Source organism: Rhagoletis zephyria, unplaced genomic scaffold (assembly GCF_001687245.7).
Source record: "Rhagoletis zephyria isolate East Lansing unplaced genomic scaffold, Rhagoletis_zephyria_1.1 Rzeph_scaffold_00985, whole genome shotgun sequence".
Classification (NCBI taxonomy): Eukaryota; Metazoa; Arthropoda; class Insecta; order Diptera; family Tephritidae; genus Rhagoletis; species Rhagoletis zephyria.
Genome location: NW_016158069.1, coordinates 77,150 through 96,516, shown reverse-complemented (window position 1 = coordinate 96,516; position 19,367 = coordinate 77,150). Strand labels below are relative to the sequence as shown.

General features: G+C 40.9%; 1 protein-coding gene across 2 annotated transcripts in view; it reads left to right on the top strand.

The window, feature by feature from the left end:
* Nucleotides 1-19,367, top strand: part of HUWE1 (HECT, UBA and WWE domain containing E3 ubiquitin protein ligase 1) — a 110,106-nt gene that overhangs the window by 20,539 nt on the left and 70,200 nt on the right. For both annotated transcript variants that reach the window (XM_017615251.1, XM_017615252.1), the window contains one exon: nt 7,585-17,595. In XM_017615251.1, coding sequence (XP_017470740.1) covers nt 7,585-17,595 — 10,011 coding nt within the window. The remainder of the gene's footprint in view (nt 1-7,584; nt 17,596-19,367) is intronic.

The following is a 19,367-nucleotide window of genomic DNA, read 5'->3' as shown; positions in this document are numbered from 1 at the left end:
GGGTTATTACTTTTTGCAAGAGTGAAATGGGGTATAGTCGTTGTGCTGGGTATGCAGTTACAGTCGCACGGCTATACTCAATCCCGACTCTTGCGTCCTCGTTCGCGCACTCTGGGCAACGTGAGCAACCCATGTGCAAGATGCGGCAACCAACCCGAGTGGAGCCTTGGGTCACGGCAGAAAGAGAGGGAGCTTTGGTGGGGCCACTCCGACTTATTCGGTTTAAGGGCTCACTGAAGTCTGCAGCGTCTGCTCACCAGGAGGTGCGGCTGCAAGCGGGCGTCTGTCTTGGAGCAAGCGGCCCGCTATACAAATGTGTATCCGGTTGAATACTATCCACCCCAGTAATGGTTGTGCGCTGGGTTTGGGACCCGCCACGTAAAAAAATATTGCCAATGAAAAGACCAAAAAAGCCTCGGATAACTGCATCCCCGCACGTTGACGACCGCCGCAAACGGAACAAGGACTATGAATTACGGATATGCACCTGGAATGTCCGGACCCTCTAAAGGGAAGGTGCCTCTATCCAACTGCTGGATTTACTAACAAAATACCAGGCTGACATCACCGCAGTTCAGGAAATGCGATGGACGGCGCATGGCTGCAAAAAATTTGCAGCATGTGACATCTACTACAGCTGCCATGAGACGGCGCACAAATTCGGTGTCGGATTTGTGGTTGGGCGGAGACTCCGACACCTTGTCTCCCGGTTCACGCCCATCAGTGAGCGAATCGCCACAATCCGCATAAAGGCGAAATTTAACAACATCAGCCTAATTTGTGTGCACGCCCCGACGGAAGAGAAGGACGACGAGACTAAGGAGCTTTTCTATGAGCGTCTAGGAGAAGCGTAGGAGCGCTGCCCCCGCCATGATATTAAAATCATTCTGGGCGACTTTAACGCCAGGGTGGGCAAAGAAGGCATATTTTGTCCAACAGCCGGAAAATTCGGCCTTCATGACAACACCTCCGACAACGGAGAGAGGCTGATCGACTTCGCCGCGGCACGGAACATGGTAGTCAGTAGTACCAGACACCAGCATCGAAACATCCACAAAGCAACTTGGGTGTCCCCTGATCAAAGAACAAAGAACCAGATTGATCATGTTGTGATAGATGGAAGATACGCTTCGAGCGTTCTTGACGTGCGCTCTATCCGAGGTGCCAACATCTACTCGGATCACTACCTTGTTGCAGCTAAGGTCCGCATGCGCCTCTGTGCAATAAAAAACGTGCGGCAGGAAACGCGACGAAAGTTCGACATCGCAAAGCTGCAGTCAACGGAGCTTGAGATGCTGGCAGACAGAAAATAAGGCAGCAATCAAATGGTTTTAAGACCGGGGCTAGCTCCTGCAAAGATGAAGATGGAAACCTGGTAACAGATGTCCATAGTACACTGAGATATGGAGGGAACACTTTTCATTGCTTTTAAATGGCGAAACAGATGGCGCGTTTGATGAAGGAGAACCCGAACCAATGTATAGGGACGAAGCTCACGTCCCTAAACTGGACCAAGACGAGGTGAGAACAGCAATAAAGGCCCCTATTATGAGTTGCATTCGATTTTCGACTGTGGTCGAAAGTGCTGAGCGAACGAATTTTCATTTGGTATTATGGCGCTCATTGGATGAAGAATAGCGCTATTGTGAATTTCGCTCGTTTAGGTTGTTCACAATAGTATATTTTTCACCGCTGAGAAGCTTTGTTTACAAATCGAGCAAACTAAATAGTGTGCTTATACATATTTATGCAAATTTGTTCTAATTAAAATGAAGTAAAAAAGAAAGCAATTTTATAAAAACGTGGTAAAATGAGTACAACGAGTTCTGGTTCAACGATTCGTCAGAGGATGAGAGCTTAGTAAACTGGCCAGGAGTAGCAAATGCTCTCTTAAACATTTAAGTTTATTAGTCTTTCGAATATATTTTGATATAAAATATATTTCAGAAATTTGTCTACAGATTCATTAAAAAGTTCCGACCATCTAAAGAGGCGTTTGTGAGCCAAATCTATTTAAAATATTTTGAAACTATCAACAGCGCTACGATTTTGTTCTCAGAGATCGAGCCAACAGAGCATTGGGATTTTCTTTCACAAGTAAAACCAGCCTTTCGAGCTTGTGTTTAGTATTCACGATGTTAGAGCTGCATGAAATTAATAAAAATTGTTTAAAATTGGTGTCTAGCCGCCAAAATGTAAGAAAACATATACAAAATCATACATTTTTCACAATTTTCTAACACTTCGTTACACCATCGAAAGTAAAATTCTGTTCGACAGAAAATTTGATACTCAACGAAAATTTCGACACGCCTGCATAGCTCATAATACGAATTTCACTTTCGATCTTCGATCTTCGATAGCCAGCGAAGATCGAAAAACGAATGCAGCTCATAATAAGGGCCAAAGCGGCTTAAAAACAACAAAGCCCCCGGAGCCGACGGTATACCGGCTGAGCTATTCAAAGCCGGTGGAGAAGAGTTGGTGGGGCGTATGTACCAGCTTTTAAGCAGAATTTGGTCTGATGAATACATGCCCGAAGAATGGAATCTCAGTGTACTTTGCCCAATCCACAAGAATCCACAAGGGATCTCCCGCCGTTTGCGCCAATTATCGCGGAATAAGCCTTCTTAATATTGCATACAAGGTCCTGTCGACGATACTGTGTGAAAGACTGAAGCCGTTCACGAACCAGCTGATTGGACCTTATCAGTGTGGCTTCAGACCTGGTAAGTCCACCATTGACCAGATTTTCACAGCACGTCAAATCCTGGAGAAGACATTAGATAAGCAAATCGACACACACCATCTTTTTGTTGACTTTAAAGCTGCTTTTGATAGCACGAAGAGGAGCTGCCTGTACGACGCCATGTCCAAATGTGGGATCCCCGCAAAACTAATGCGGCTATGTAGAGTGACGTTGAGCACAACCTTCAGCTCCGTCCAAATTGGGAAGGACCTCTCCGCACCGTTTGCGACCAAACGAGGTTTTAGACAAGGCGACTCACTCTCGTGCGATTTTTCAATCTGATGCTGGAAAGCGTACTAAGAGCTGCCAATCTGAATCGCAGCGTCACCATATATAGCAAAAGAACGATGCTGCTGGCGTATGCAGATGATATCGATATCGTAGGTCTGAAACAAAGGGACGTAACCGCAGCATTTTCCAGTTTAGAAAAAGAAGCTAAAGAGGTTGGTTGGTGAACGAGGAAAAGACAAAGTATCTCCTGGCATCATATAAAGAGTCCACGCGCTACGGGACACACGTCACTGTTGGCAGATATAACTTTGAAGTAGTGAAGGACTTTGTCTACCTAGGATAGAGCATAAACACCACCAACAACGTCAGCCTGGAGATCAAGCGAAGAATAACCCTTGCCAACAGGTGCTACTTTGGGCTCGGTAGGCAATTGAAAAGCAGAGCCCTCTCTCGACGAACGAAACTCACGCTCTACAAATCTCTCATCATGCCCGTCCTTTTATATGGCGCAGAATCTTGGACGATGTCGAACAAAGATGAGAAGGCTTTGGGGGCTTTCGAAAGAACTATTCTACGCAAAATCTACGGCCCTGTTTTCGTGGATGGCGGATATCGGAGAAGATGGAATGACGAACTGTATGAGCTTTTTAACGACATGGACATAGTTAAGCGCATAAAAATACAACGTTTGCGTTGGCTTGGACATGTTGTACGCATGGATGACGACTCTCCGGTGAAAAGATCCTTCGACTCCGCACCCATGGGTGGACAACGAAAGCAAGGGCGCCCACGAACGCAATGGAAGGACCAAGTGCAGAAGGACCTGTCTGCGCTCGGGATAACCAACTGGCGCAAATTCGCGCAGGAGAGATGCAATTGGAGAAGCTTTTTGGTCTCGGCCCAAACCGGAAACGGTTGTAGTGCCAAATAAGAAGAAGAAGATTACTTTTTTCTTTTATACTTTCGTTTGCTTGCACTTAATATGACCAATTACCCCGTTCGAGTGATAATCTCGTTTTTTCCAATGGGCATAAACTGCAGTTAAGGCTTGGTGGAAATTCCCTATAACGTTGAGCACTTTAATGATACTGTTTTAGATTTGTTTCGAAAGCATGTACCAAAACGTAATATTGCTCATGAAGAACCAACACAATTATGGTTCACTAAAAAAGAAAATTGAAAAATAATAAGATACATTCTTTTATACTGTATACACAGTGATTACATAAAGTACTCCATTTTACGGCATAGCCACTTCGCATTAAATAAGAAATGCTATATGTCATATTTATGTAAAATTAAAAAGAATTTAATTAACAATCCTAAATCATTTTATGGTTTCGTAAATTCAAAGCGTAAGCTACATGGTTTTCCGTCCGCTATGCATTATCGCAACACTGTGTCTAGCGACAGCCAACTCATTGCCAATAGAGCTGGAGTTTCGATAGTCGATAGTCACAACCAGCGATAGTATCGATACTATCGAAAATGTCGACACTATTTAATTTAGCTGACAGGNAAGGTTCTGTGAGGAACATTGAAATTTATTAGCTCTAGTAGTTCAGGGCAATCGATCTTCCCACAGACCAAATCAAAGAGAAACATAAGGAGCTGAATAATTCTTCTTTTTTCTAATGACTGCAAATTTATTAGCTGACAGCGGGCCGCATAGGGCGGAAGCGGGTCGGAAAAATTAAGTGGTTGAAGAGCAAATCGAAGGAACTTTCTTTGAACCCGTTCGATTCTCATAGAGTGACAGCTATAAATAGGACTCCAAATGACTGACGCATATTCTAATTTTGAACGTACTAACGAGTTAAAGAGAATTTTCCTAGTGTAAGGGTCCTTAAAGTCCCTCGCATATCGACGTAAAAAAGCTAAGTTACTATACGCCTTTGGGAGCAAGTAGCATACATGGTTTACAAAAGTAAAACCCGAATCAAAGACTACACCCAGATCAACAAAATCATTGAGCAAAGTGAGCTTCTGATTTAAAATTGAGTAACACGAAGCCAATTTACAAGGGTATCTAGAAATTGACATATGGAAGCATTTTTTTATATTGAGCGATAGCTTATTAATTATACTCCAACTGACTAAATTATCCAAATCATGCTGCAGATAGAGGACATCGGACGGACAAGTTATTTTACGAAACAATTTGAGATCATCGGCGTAAAGAAGATATCTGCAATGTTTGAAGCAAGTACCGATATCATTAATAAACAGAATAAATAAAAGAGGGCCTAGGATGCTACCCTGAGGAACACCTGACGAAGCAACAAAGGACTTGGATTTATAATTTTCAATTTCTACAAAAAGAGTTCTATCTGTAAGGTAAGATTTCAACCATGACAGGAAAACAGAATGAAAGCCCATACACTGCAGTTTACTTAGCAAGATAGCATGTGAAACTTTATCAAACGCTTTCGAAAAGTCAGTATAAATAGTATCGACCTGACAACCGCTTTTAAATGCTGAGACACAGTATTCCGAAAATACCGCTAAGTTAGTGACTGTGGAACGACCACAAACGAAACCATGTTGCTGGGGCTCCACTATACTTTTACAAACGAAAGAAAGTTTATCCTTAACCACTTTTTCAAACAGCTTAGAGGAGACCGTTAGTTTGGAAATAGGCCTATAATTAGATACATCATTTCGGCATCCCGATTTAAATATCGGAGTGATGGATGCCACCTTCCACCGACTGATAAAAACACCTGTAGAAAGAGAGAGATTAAAGATTTTACATAAAGGAACACAGATGGAAGACCTGCACTGTTTCAAGAAATATGCACAAAGACCATCATTGTCACATTTAAGGGACGACTTTATGGAAGAAATTGCATTTATAATGTCAAGCTCCGATATGGAGAGCGCTCCAAAGTCTAGCCGTTGAGCTGGACAGATAGGAGGGAATGTACTAACAGGTATATCATCACAGAAATTGGATTTGAAGAAATCCGCGAAAAGGTCGACTGTATCAGCTAAAGATTGAGAACTATTGCTATTAATATTCATGCATTTTGGTATGTTTGAACAACCTTTTTTGGAGCGAAAGAAGCTCCAAGATACCTTTATGTTGTAGATCAGACCAGCTAATGTCTGATAGATTAAAATCCCCTAGAATACAAAAATTACATTTATCATTACAATCACAGAGGCTAACAATATTTTCTACGTGATCATTATATAAACTATCGGAACTATTAAGTGGAATGTAAGATACATGCCATGCCAATAAATTGGAAATAAAAACTATGGATTTTAATCAAAGAAAATTGGAGAGCGAAGAGAAACACAACTGCTCAGCGCGAACTTACTTACTTACTTTTGACAAAGTATGCCACTCGTTACTCATCCGTAAACGCGACCTAATTGGCTTTCAGCCCAGTCTTCTTCAATGGATCTCTTCTTACCTCTCTGATAGAACGCAAAGTGTTATTTCTAAAAACTGTTCTTCCAACATCATTAAAGTTTCTTCAGGACTTCCTCAGGGAAGCCACCTTGGTCCGATTCTGTTCCTGATATTCATTAATGATAGTTCTATGTATAATAAAATATTAAAAAATTTTTATATGTGCCGATGATGTGAAACTTTTTAAAACATTGTCCTCTATCGAAGAAACGTCTTTGCAACGTGGTTAGTTGATGTAATGCAAACTATATGCCACTAAACCTTAAAAATTGTAAAGTTATATGTTTCTCTCGAAGGGCAGTTCATCCAGCTGTTTATTCAATATCAAATTATTATCTGGAGCAGGTATCCAATTTTGTCGTACTTGGTGTCACAATGGATTCCGAACTCAATTTCAACCTTCATGCCAATAAAGCCAAAGGCGTAGTTGCATTTTTAAAGCGATGGTCAAAAGAGTTCAAAGATCCTTATGTAACAAAAGCTTTTTTTACCACTTTAGTTAGACCTATATTAGAATACGGATCTATTGTTTGGAATCCCCGCTACCAAGTTATTCAGAAAGGATTGAATCAATTCCAAAACAGTTCTTGCTTTTTGCATTGCGTGATTTTAACTGTCGTAGAGAAATGCTAGGTATAATATTTATCGTAAAATTAATGACAGGCTTAATTAATAGCCCGGCCCTTCTGGCTGAGGCAAACTTGAATGTTCCCTCTCGAGTGTCAAGACACGTTCAACCTCTGTTTTTGAAGCCATGCAAAACTAATTTTGAATTAAACGAATCATTCCATTGTTTATGTCAAGATTTTAACTCTCATTCCAGCACGTTTGACTCAGTGATTTGATTGCAATCAAAATCATTGAAATCAAATACGCTTACAATTGTATTGATTGTAGTTTTTTCAATCAGAAAAAAGCAATAAATTTTGATTGTAGTCGTATTAGTAAGCACAATCATTGATTTCTAAAAAAATTGATTGCAAATTTTTACAGTCCTGGTAAGAGTTAACATAATAGTTTTAGGATACTGACTATTTTTTTCTGTCACATTTTCGGCGTAGAATTTTGTTTGTCGCGTAGTTCTCGTAGTTTGTACAGTTATTAAAATTAAGCTAAGCTTTTTGCTACTTAAATAAACAGTTCTAATATTGATTATTGATTATAATTATTTTTGATTTTATAGATGTAGTTACCGAACAAGGAAATGGGGATAATGCACAAGCGGAAACATTCGAAGATAACGCGGCTTGTATGAGAAGAAGCGAACTGCAACGGGGACCAAAAACCTATAATAGAACGACAAATGAAAAATCTGCGTCCCAGTCATCTGTAAATGACCAGGATGGCAAAAAGTTGGCTTGTGTGACTCAAAGGGCAGCTTTACTGAAGTCAATGCTGAACTTCCTTAAAAAGTCTATTCAGGATCATGCACATTTCAACGGAATGCGGAATATAATGGAGAGCTCCCTGCCGAAATCATTGCAGCATATAATATCGAATGCGGAGTATTACGGTCCTTCTTTATTCTTGTTAGCTACAGATGTTGTAACAGTCTATGTTTTCAATGAACCGTCATTGTTGTCGTCCTTACAAGAAACTGGCTTAACAAATGTAATTCTCCGTTCGTTGCTACAAAAGGAAGTACCAGCTACAAGGGAGATATTGGGTTCATTGCCAAACATATTTTCAGCTCTATGCCTTAATGAACGTGGACTAATGGAATTCATGTCCTATGATCCTTTTGATAAGTTCTTGAGAGTATTACTTTCGCCAGACTATTTAATAGCTATGCGTAGGCGCCGATCATCAGATCCGTTGGGTGATACCTCTACGAATTTGGGTAATGCAATGGACGATCTAATGAAACACCATCCTTATTTGCGCACAGACGCAATAGAGGCTATAGTACGTTTACTTCATGAATTGGTTCGATTTGGATCTGATTCCAATTACATTTGTTGGAGGGCTCATAAAGATAATAGTAATTCTGTTGCGAACACATTCAATCCGAACACCCAACAAAGCACAAACACAGAAAGCACACTCGAAATAAGATGCAATGAGAATGATAGCAGCGGTGAAGATGATGAAGACGACGATGAAATGTCGTCTGCCTCGCAGCAAAGACAGAATAGAGCAGCAATAGAACAAGTGCAAGTCCGGTCAAATCAGGAGCGAGAAGCCATACCTTTAATCGACTATATATTAAATGTGATGAAATTTATTGATGCAATATTTAGTAACAGCTCAAACGGCGATCACTGTCGAGAATTTGTAATGCATGGTGGGTTGCAGCCTCTGCTTCGGCTGCTTTCTTTGCCGAATTTGCCAATTGACTCGCCAGTATCCACAACAGCACAGGCTGTTGCCAATGTGTGCAAATCGATATTAAATTTGGCGCACGAGACGACAGTAATTGATATAGCTCTAGAAGAGTTGTCGAAAATAATTGATAATCTAAAACCGCTCATATTGAATTTCAATTTTCCCGGAGGAAGCATACTTTTGCAAGAACTAATTGCTTGTCCGAAACTAGATGATGGCTTTTCGACAGCGGAATATACCCCACTCTTACACAATATGAGTTCCGTTCATGGATACGTAGTGCTCTTGGTACATTTGTGTCGAAATGCTTCGAGTGATATGCGGCTAACGTTACTAAGTCGTTGGGGCACCAATTCTGGGACTGGCTTACAATTATTGCAAAGCTTAGTTCGACTTTATATATCTCTGGTATGGGAAAGTACTATTCTGTTAAGCCTTTGCTCAGATGAGATATCTGAGTCTGGATTGTATGAAACACCGCTAACTGAGCAGGCTGTAGATGCTGAAATTGAGGACTCAACCCCCAAAATGGAAAAATTAAGCTCGATTAAATCAAAAATAAAAGCAGATGATCAATTGCGGTATATAAAATCATTGCTAGCAGCCTCTTCGCGCTTAGGTCGGGCTCTGGCAGAGCTGTTTGGAACCTTGGTGAAATTGTCCGTAGGTACACCACAAGCCCGACAGAGAAGAAGCAATGACTATTCCGCAAGCAATGCAAACAAGATTCCCACTGCTGACGCGAAGGAAATCGCTCGTGTGCTTAGCTCAATTCTCGTTAATGGGTTCAGCCATGAGGACAACGTATCGAAACCAGCGCCAAAGTTGAAGCTTACCTTTCTTATATGTTCTGTTGGTTTTACGGGCCCAATGCTGTTTGACGACAAACGCAGTTGCTTCCATTTAATGATATCCCAATTTTGTGAAGAAAATGGTCTCAAAGCATTTTTTGATATGTTTTATTGGGCACTATCACTAGACAACAGTCCAAACACATTTGGATTTGATCAATGCTTGAAATTGGAAAATATTTTGCAAAATGTCGCCAGTGACACAAACGAGTATCCCGTAGGGACTGGAGAGTTCATAGATGCATGGTTGCAGTTACTTGAAAAGATGGTTAATCCGCGCGGAATTCTCGACTCGCCCTACACTTTGTCCGCAAAAGGTGGCCCCACTACAGAATCAATTGATTTTGAGCCTATATTCTATTTGATACACATGCATCACCTGGCTATGCATGTTGTTAGGCGGATTTGGAAGCGTAAACCTATTCCTAATTATGGCGTATCTATAACGGAAACTATAATGGCCATATTAAAGCATATTATCAAGTCCCACAATACGATTTGTAGTAGATATAAAGCGCGATTAGATGAAATCCAAAACGCTGAAAAATTGGTTGAACAACGTAAAAAATCTACAAAAAGTACCGATGAAGCATACCTAAATGCCAATTATTTCAAAGTACTGACCGATATGGGATTCGGCCAACAACACGTCTTAGATGCTTTGAGAAGCACACGCTCGCTGGAGCAGGCCACTGAGTTTCTGCTGAATCACCCGGAGGCAACCAACACTGATATCCAAACTAACGAAAGTACTTCAGTACCACAATCTCAGTCCCCTTCTAACGATATGGATGTTGACGTTGAAACGGCCTCAACCTCTACATCCAATTCTAACAGAACCAGTGAAACAAAAGTAAATTCAAAATATAAACAATGCGGCATTGTTCACGATGTCGAGCTGTTACCAATTGATATATTCAATCAGTTTTGCAACGAAGTATTTGAGAGGGTGTTTGCCTTTATGGAGTATTTGCCCGAAAGCGTAAACACCGGCACAGAGTTGCTATCTGTACTGTATCGGCAAAATAATCAGCAAAATAAACGGGAGTTTATGATGAATCTTGTTAGGGGCGTTACCGAGTGTATGGATCAAATAATTGACATCATAAAAGCTGAGAAGATCACAAACCCATCTCAATTGGAAAATATTTTCTTTGGCGAAACTTCGACAAAACTCTTAATACGGCTTAAAGTGTCTACAATACTACTCGATGAAAATTACAGCGATATTAGGAAAGAATTCTGCGCTATCGTTTCGCAAGAAAAATCTATGCATACCATGGTCAATCTGTTATACGAGACTGAAGCTTTACTGAAGGAACAAACATTGATTGGGGTCAAACCCCAAGCTCCTCTATGGTTACAAAACTTCATAGAATTTGTTGATGCGATCGACAATGTGTGCATAATCCTACAGCGAAGGGAAAATATGCGTGCTGTATGCAGTGATAAATGGAGATGGTACGACGTATCAACAGGTAAATGGAATTCCTATACAGAATCGAATAACAATTTAATTAAAAATGCTTTTGCAATGGGCGAAAAATCCCAAGTGATCAATATCGGTCGCCAACGATATACTGTGAATTTTAACTGTATGACACAAGTAAGCGAAGCATCGGGAAGTCATAGGCCTGTATTACCAGATTTGAAAATATCAGAAGCTTTATGCTTGCTTAACCATGGAAGAAACGGAAATACCAATACGAAAACAGAGAGCATTCTTACGCGCTCTATAAGGACCAAGCCAGGCGGTGAAGGTATCATATTCAAAGATGAATTGGTTTGTCTTCGTTCTCTAACTAGCCTGTCATTTGGCAAAAAAGATTCTGAAGCTGAAAAAAATGTTGACGTTACCAATGAAACCGATTCCCAGCAAGTGGGTGCACCGCTTTCTGAAGAGGGCGTTCCATTGGGAGAAAAGAAAATTAAACTAAAAAATACTACAAAATTGTCTTCGAAAAAGAGCTTGGCAGGGTTTTCGAAACACAGCAAAAAGATCATATTACACGAAGAACTTGTTGGGTTAGCTCGAGAAAATTGCATTGACATTGTTGCTTGTCTTGTTCATTTACTCCGCCCAGAATTATTGGTAGATTTCGAAACCAAACTGTCGATTATGAAACTTTGCGCTCGTTTAACAAAAGATTACGAAAATGCGAAAGCCTTCTACAAAAACGGGGGAATTTCTCTGTTACTAAAGATGCGTCAAACTTGCGGCACGATGGGATTCCCCACATACGCCATTGTTATAATTCGACATGTTCTTGAAGCTCCATCAGTTTTGCAGGAGGCTATTGAGAGAATTTTGACTGCGCGTTCATCGTCTACAGTCCCAGTGGGTCATCGAGATCTTGTGTATCTGTTCACACAAGTATCTTCGGCTGTGGCAAGACATCCTACTGTATTCCTCATGGCCGCCAAACAGTCATTGCAAGCGGATAATGCAATGAGCTCGAACTTCCCTGTAGACGACTCAAGGTTTCTTGTAAAAGCTCAAGCAAATAAGACGAGCGATACGGCTTCCAACACTTTTTCGAAAACTGACGACGCCTCAGAAGAAACCGTGAAGGAGTTACTGAGAGCAATCGTCCAACCTTGCATTCATTATGGAGGCGTACCAGTAACAGCAGATATTGATGACGGCTTGGCAAGAATGGAGGAGTCGCCACCAGAACAATTAGACAAATCTCAGCTGAAAGCCTCGTCATCAAAAAAATGTACGGAAAATGTCGATATAAATCCCTGTTGCTGTAGCTGGCATATTCCATCTACAAGTCATACGCATCAAAAACCAATACTTCCGCGATCGACTTTACTAAAGATATTAGCTGATGCTGTGCGGTCATATCAGTGTTTAGTTCCAAAACTTATAATGGATTATACATATACACCAACTGATAGCCCATTGATAACAAAACCGCAGTCATGTATTTCATTTATTCTTGATCATTTTCTACCTATCACAAAGCGACAACAGGATCCGGAAGTAAGCATGATGTCAAGAGTTCTTCTGTCGTCTCTGTCAGACTGTGTGAGCCAACAAACAGTTCAATCCAAATTGGTCGAGGAAGTCCACGAAGCACTGGTGCGTACACTGACCGAACCAAATTACACGGAAGAGCATGTTCGCTTACAAGTTTTGATTGGTTTGATTCCCATAATGATTGAAAGCCCGATGCTTTCTAACAAAATGCATTTACAACGCAATAACATGTACAGAATTTTGTTGCGCCAGGGTGTGATGACTGATTTAGCTAAACTTGCCCAATATAAAGACTTGTCTAATTCAAACACACTTACTACAATTCATGCAACATTACGTCCAATGGAAATATTGCTGAGGCTTACCATAACTCCTGGCACTTTGTCTTCAAGGAGAATATTTTTTGGAACACCGCCTAATGGAAGCAACGCGGTTGTGAATCGCAGGCTATATCCAAGATTAACATCGCGATCCACTAACGAGAGCTCTGGTTCGGTCGGCAGTGAGCATGTCCTTCGTGATATAATCCGAAACGTCCTTTCCGATCGCAGGCAAGCCTTCGACTTCATTTTAAATGGCGAAGATATATTTTTGGACTCAGAAGATCCTTCCAACTCTATGGCAACCGGCAATGATGAGACTGAAGAAAATGAGCGTGAATCACATCTTCTGACTTCAACAAACTTGCGACCTCAAATCAACTTTGATCAACTATGGGACGATCTTTTGCAAAATGGTAACGTAGCATTTTTGGGTCGTAGCTCTGATTCAAATAATGGACCTGGTGATGGCAGTAGAATGGAGACAAGAAATAACCGATCTGATGCCAATCAGGCAAACGCCGAGGGTGGAGTTAGTGGCGGCAGCGATGGGGCGTCCACTTCATCCGAACTTGTTGCGGCCGTTGTAGACAACTCGACGTCTTTGCTGGGAGAAGTGAGCACAAGCGAATCTGAATCCGATTCAAACGCCTCCACAGAAAACGAGCGTAACGACGAGGATGAAGATGATGACGACGACGAAGATGGCAATGAAGAAGACGTGGAGGATCATAGCGAAACAGATGCAGACGAAGAAACACGACAGTTCATTGAAGTTTTCGACCACATTTATGAGCCAGAGTCTTCTGAAACCGCTTCAAATGATGCCGACGATGAAGCCTCGGAGGTAAGTGGTAGAAGTGGCGAACAAGTGGTAAACGGATCTGATGCAGATGACGAAACATCGGAAGTTAATGGCAGAAGCAGGGATCAAGTTGTTAGTGCTGGCAGCAATATCAATGTCGAGAATAGAAATGTGCGCGAGGAACGCACAGAAGATCGAAATGATATTTTGCTGCTATCAGAACCCGTTTCTCGAGGCGGTGGCCAATCCTCTGATAATACGGCAAACAATTTGGTTACTTCGTCGTTTGCTGAAAGCAATGTAACAAACAGGGAAGAAAGCTCAGTTCGCACCAATCCCTCATCTGTTTGGGTGACACCAAGACTCGGCTCAACGCGGGGAGATGTGAATTACGCCACAAATATAGATTCTGGAAACACTTCTACAACCAATCAGGAGCGCAATCAAAACACTACGGTATATGTTGGCTCAGCAAACAACGTCAGCCAAACCACATCTATAGGTAATTTCATTCAAAGGCGGGAGTCTACGAGACGCCTAATTTTGCTAGATCAGCAATACTGCACGCTCATGCCATCATTCAATAATCCAACTGAAGAAGGACAACTTGATATATTCAATCAAGACAGCTTACATTGGTGGCTTGAAGAAGCAAAACACCTGGATTTGGAGTCTCAAACAGATGCGTGCTTATATGTTGCACATCTTCTGATACCGTTTTTGCTAAGAGTGTTCAAGGAGGGCCAAAAAACCAAATCAACAGAACAACCGGTTTCAACCACCACTTTCAACTCCCCTAATCGCCGGAGTGCCATTCCGGTATTTATTCAACAATCCACCAGTTCAAATAGTGGTTCCACTAATATTTCTACTAACGAAACCACCTCAGAGAGGAACGAGAGCATTGCTTTATCCGAGGACACACAAGACCATCAGGACCAAATATTAAACGATGATGTTGGGGAATTGGAGTTCTCGAGTGAAGAAGAAAACCCAGCCATTTTGGTAACAAATGAGGACGAAAACATTCAGGATGTTGAAGACGATTTTGACGACGGACTGGATGTAGATGAAGGTAATGCCGATTTAAATGTCGGTTTTATGAGAGAGGAAATCAACCCTATTCAACTTGGCAATGATATGCGAGCCGATATAGAAGAGCCACCTTCGGGAGATATGGACAATGTAGTATCTCAAGCATCTGAACTATTTTCTGCAATCGAATCAGTGGATATATCTTCGAATAATATTGTATTAGAAGACATAGAAGAAGGCGCTGCCACTGTTTCAAATCGTGAGCTCGATGTTCCGTCCGTCGAAGAACAGCCCACGGGTGAAGCCCTTAATCCGACGACTGACACAACTCCTCCTCCCGTCATGAATGCTGAAGTCCGTGCAGCATTGGGAGATTTGCAAGTGCCAGAGGGGGTGGATCCGTCATTTTTAGCTGCATTGCCAGCAGAAATGCGCGAAGAAGTTATAAACGAGCACCTAAGGATGCAACGCATACGTCAAAGGGCACAACAGAACGCAATTCAAGTTGCTCACGATTCTTTAATTGAAGTTAATCCAGAGTTTTTAGCTGCTTTACCGCCAAACATACAAACAGAGGTTCTAATGCAACAAAGAATAGAACAACAACGTCAAGCTGCTTCGGCAGCAAATCCTGATGATCCTGTTGATACGGCCGCTTTCTTCCAAAACTTGCCGGAATCCTTGCGACAAGCCATTCTCACTGACATGGAAGAATCACAGATTGCCAGTTTACCTCCCGATCTCGCAGCAGAAGCCCAGTATTTACGACGCGATTGGGAAAGTCGAAATGGACCTAGTGTTGATACGCCTCATGTACTCCGACGTTTCCCATCCTCTTTACAAAACCTCACCGATGATTCGAGATGGCATTCCAACTCGATATGGTATGAAGCGCACGGTAATCAACAATCACAACATCACCAGCATACAACAATAGTTCATCAACATCAGCAACAAATACATGGCAAGCCTATTGCATTGCTTTTCATGGAGGATGACAACAATATGCTTGACCCGGATTGTTTAGCCACAATACTACTATTTTTATTTACCGAGGACACTAAAATTAATTACACTCGATTCCATCGCGTCATACGAAATTTGTGCTATCATGCTCCTACAAGAACTTGGATTATTCAAGCTTTGATAAGTATCATTCAAAAAACAAACCAGGAAAAAGCAAGTGATTCTGAGCGGTCTATCGTTAAACCACATTGGCTTAAACTCAGAGTGGATGCAGCTTTTGGTTACAAATCGAATGTTTTTATAATCAATGAAACGCAACACATGAACCTTGATCACAGTTCGCCTTGCAACTATAACATAAATATTAATCCGCAGGCAGCACAAATGGTGGTCAAAAATTGCTTGGATTTGCTGTTTGTATTAGCCAGACATTTCCCAAGAAGTTTCGTACCGTTTAAGCACGACCAAAAGAAACGATGTGACTCGGCCATGGAATCTAGCGATAGCAGCAGAAATTCCCCTAGTGGGCTTAGTGCCGTAAATTTCTCTGAAGTGGAGAGAGATGTAGCCAATAGTACTTCGAACGTTAGTAAAGTCACCCAAAAGTCTTCTGATTTCAGACTAGATGAAGGGCCGTCAACGTCAAAGGCAGCGGCTAGTCGTGGACAAAAAAGTAGCTCAACCGGGGCAAAGAGTAAAAATGCCAAGAAAATTTCTTATAACACCAACAGCAAAGAGTTTTGGGATGTTCTTTTGAAGATAGACTTGCATACTCCACAGCGACTTACAAATATGCAGGACTTCCCACTCATATCTCACCCTCGATGGGAGTGGGAGGAACAGAATCAGGATTTTCAAACATTCAATGACACACCACTTTCAAAATTACTAGAAATGCTACCGTACAAAGTGATATGCCGTTCTCCGCAACTGACAGACATGCTTGTCAAATTGCTAGCGTCGCTTAGTGCTGAACTTCCAAAAGAAAGTGATTTAGAAGAAAGCAAGTTGATAAATAAAGTCTCCGATGCTGACGAAAGTTTCAACAGCAATGAAGTAAAGCTTAAGGAAGAATCCACCATCAGTGCCGAAGCCAACCAATACAATGCTGGCTATCGTATTAAAAACAAATTATATTCGAAGAACTTTTCACAACTACAGTTGGTAACTGAAGTGCTAACACATCAATGTGGAACCGTTGACGGATTGGATAACATTTCAAAACTGATTGTTAACTTGAGTCAGTGTTCTCACGCATCGAATGCTATATTCCTCGAGTACTTATCCTCTGCAGTATTTGGATTAGCGAAAGAAGTCCGTTTGGCGATACAAAACTTGCTAGATGAAATTCGATCCTACAAAGTTCACAATAAACTCGACAAAGACGCGAAATGTGGTACAGCTCCTCAAAATAAAGTCGTACTCGAGGGAGTTATGCAAGACCGGTTTACGTCGGAAAATGTTATTATTTCAGCCCCTAGCAATTTTAAACCTTCATGTGAGCTACAACTGCCATCGATAAAAAAATTGCTTTCCCCTTCGTCGGCCCAACTATATTTTTTGAAAACGCTTAAGATATTTATACAAGTACGTGAGATTTTCTACGCCGAAGACTCATCAGTCATGGAATCCACGAACAAAAAGCCAACCCTTAGTCAAATAATATCACTGCAAGATCTCTGGAACACTCTGAGCGAATGTTTAGTTGCTTTGGAAGAGTCTAAGGATGAATATGCAGTTCTGGTATTGCAGCCAACGGTGGAAGCATTTTTCTTGATCCATGCAACTAAGAAAAATGAAAGTAAAGTAGGATCTAATCTCGAATCACAAACTTCGACTTTGGATGCAATAGATGAAACCAACACCAGCCCAGCCATTTTGACTGAAAGCAGCGGCGATAATACAAGTAAGTGAAAGCATTTCTTATACATACATTAGAGTGGTTCAAAAAATTTTTTTGGAAATTCATAAACGCTACCTCAAATTATTGTTATTTGTGATAAAAAAAGAGACACGTGTTTTTTTTTGATTTTGAAAAAAAAAGTTTCAGAGGTCGCGCTGGTCGGTTTTTTATAAAAACGCTGATGTTCTCAATTTTTTATTATCTTGACATGTTAAAATGCTGCTAAAAATGTAGTTTTTACATATAAATACTCTGGTATTATTAGGGAACATTTACTTAATTACATACCTGTCTTGGGCAGTTAGAATGGGCCTAGTGCCCGAAAATATGCTCTCGAAAAGAGACTAGTAAAACTAAAACGTTGATACTGAACGATTTATGCATTGTCATGTGTTGAAACTTGTTACCAGGGGGTTTCTGGGGTTGCTAATTAGGAATCTGAAGTCAGTTTTACAAAATTCAAAATGGCGGATCCAAAGAGTTATAAATTTTTTTTTAAACTAGCAGACCCGGCGAACTTCGTCCCGCCCAAAATTAATTTTTTTAATGAAAACTTTGGACCAACGTTCGCCAGCAATTCACTTTCACGTTTGGTTTTGTGGTCGACAGAAGGCATNTTTTTTAATGAAAAATTTGGACCAACGTTCGCCAGCAATTCACTTTCACGTTTGGTTTTGTGGTCGACAGAAGGCATATCCTCCATTGCCGTCTTAAATAATCTGACGAAAGCGTTATACCGGGAAGAAGGCCTTGCGGCTCGATGGTGAATCGTCCTTGAATCTGTATATTATAGTTGTGGGCAATTTCCAAACTGCTGAGTATCATTGGTCCACATTCTGTTTAGTCAACGTAAAGCAAGGACCGCAATGGTTCTGATGGTTGATTTAACGCGGGTAATTTGACTTTGATCTCTGATACTCCGAAATGACGATTTTTAGCAATAACTCGGCTCCAGCGCCACCTTGCGCATCTTTTTTTGCAATAGTATTGCCCCTATCGTTACCAATACATATATGTCTCGAATATGAGTCAAATCGGATCACAAATAGGATTTTGAGTAATAACTCGACTCTAGCGCCACCTGGCGTTTTAAGTTGTGAACTTAAACTATACGTGGACCTACTCAAACACATAAAAGATGTCATTAAAATCGTTTCGGTCGTTTAGGAGGAGTCCACCCACCAGAATAAGTCTTTTTCATACTGACACTCTTCGGCATTTTTCCCATACAAAAAAACTCTTACGCATTCGTTATACGGAGAAAATGCGCAACATCATCAGCGAAAAAAATCTTAAAAATCAACGGTAACTTGCACTTTATGATACAAAATTGGGTGAACTACAAAACTGCTTACCCAAAATGCAAAATGATGTAAAATGAACTATATTTCTATAAAAAAGAAACAAAAAAAGATATTACGAAAAAGAAAAAAAAACACTGTATCNAAAAAATAAACAAAAAAATATATTACGAAAAAGAAAAAAAACACTGTATTCTGGGTGTATACATATATGTACGGATAGATAAAAGTTTCAATATGTTTGGGAAGCGCCACGCCCCCTTTTCCAGTAGCCCCAAAATCACTATACCAATTTCCAGGACACTTACAAATATTTCCGAGATATACGCTATGAAAAATTCGATATGTATGGGTGATATCACTCTCCCTTAATATATAGAAAGTCTGCAGTAGGTGTCTAAATTTCGATACAGCCTTTGACGACATCACCTCTTATAAAAAGAAGGAGCTTCTCTTTATATAATTAGTGTCGGT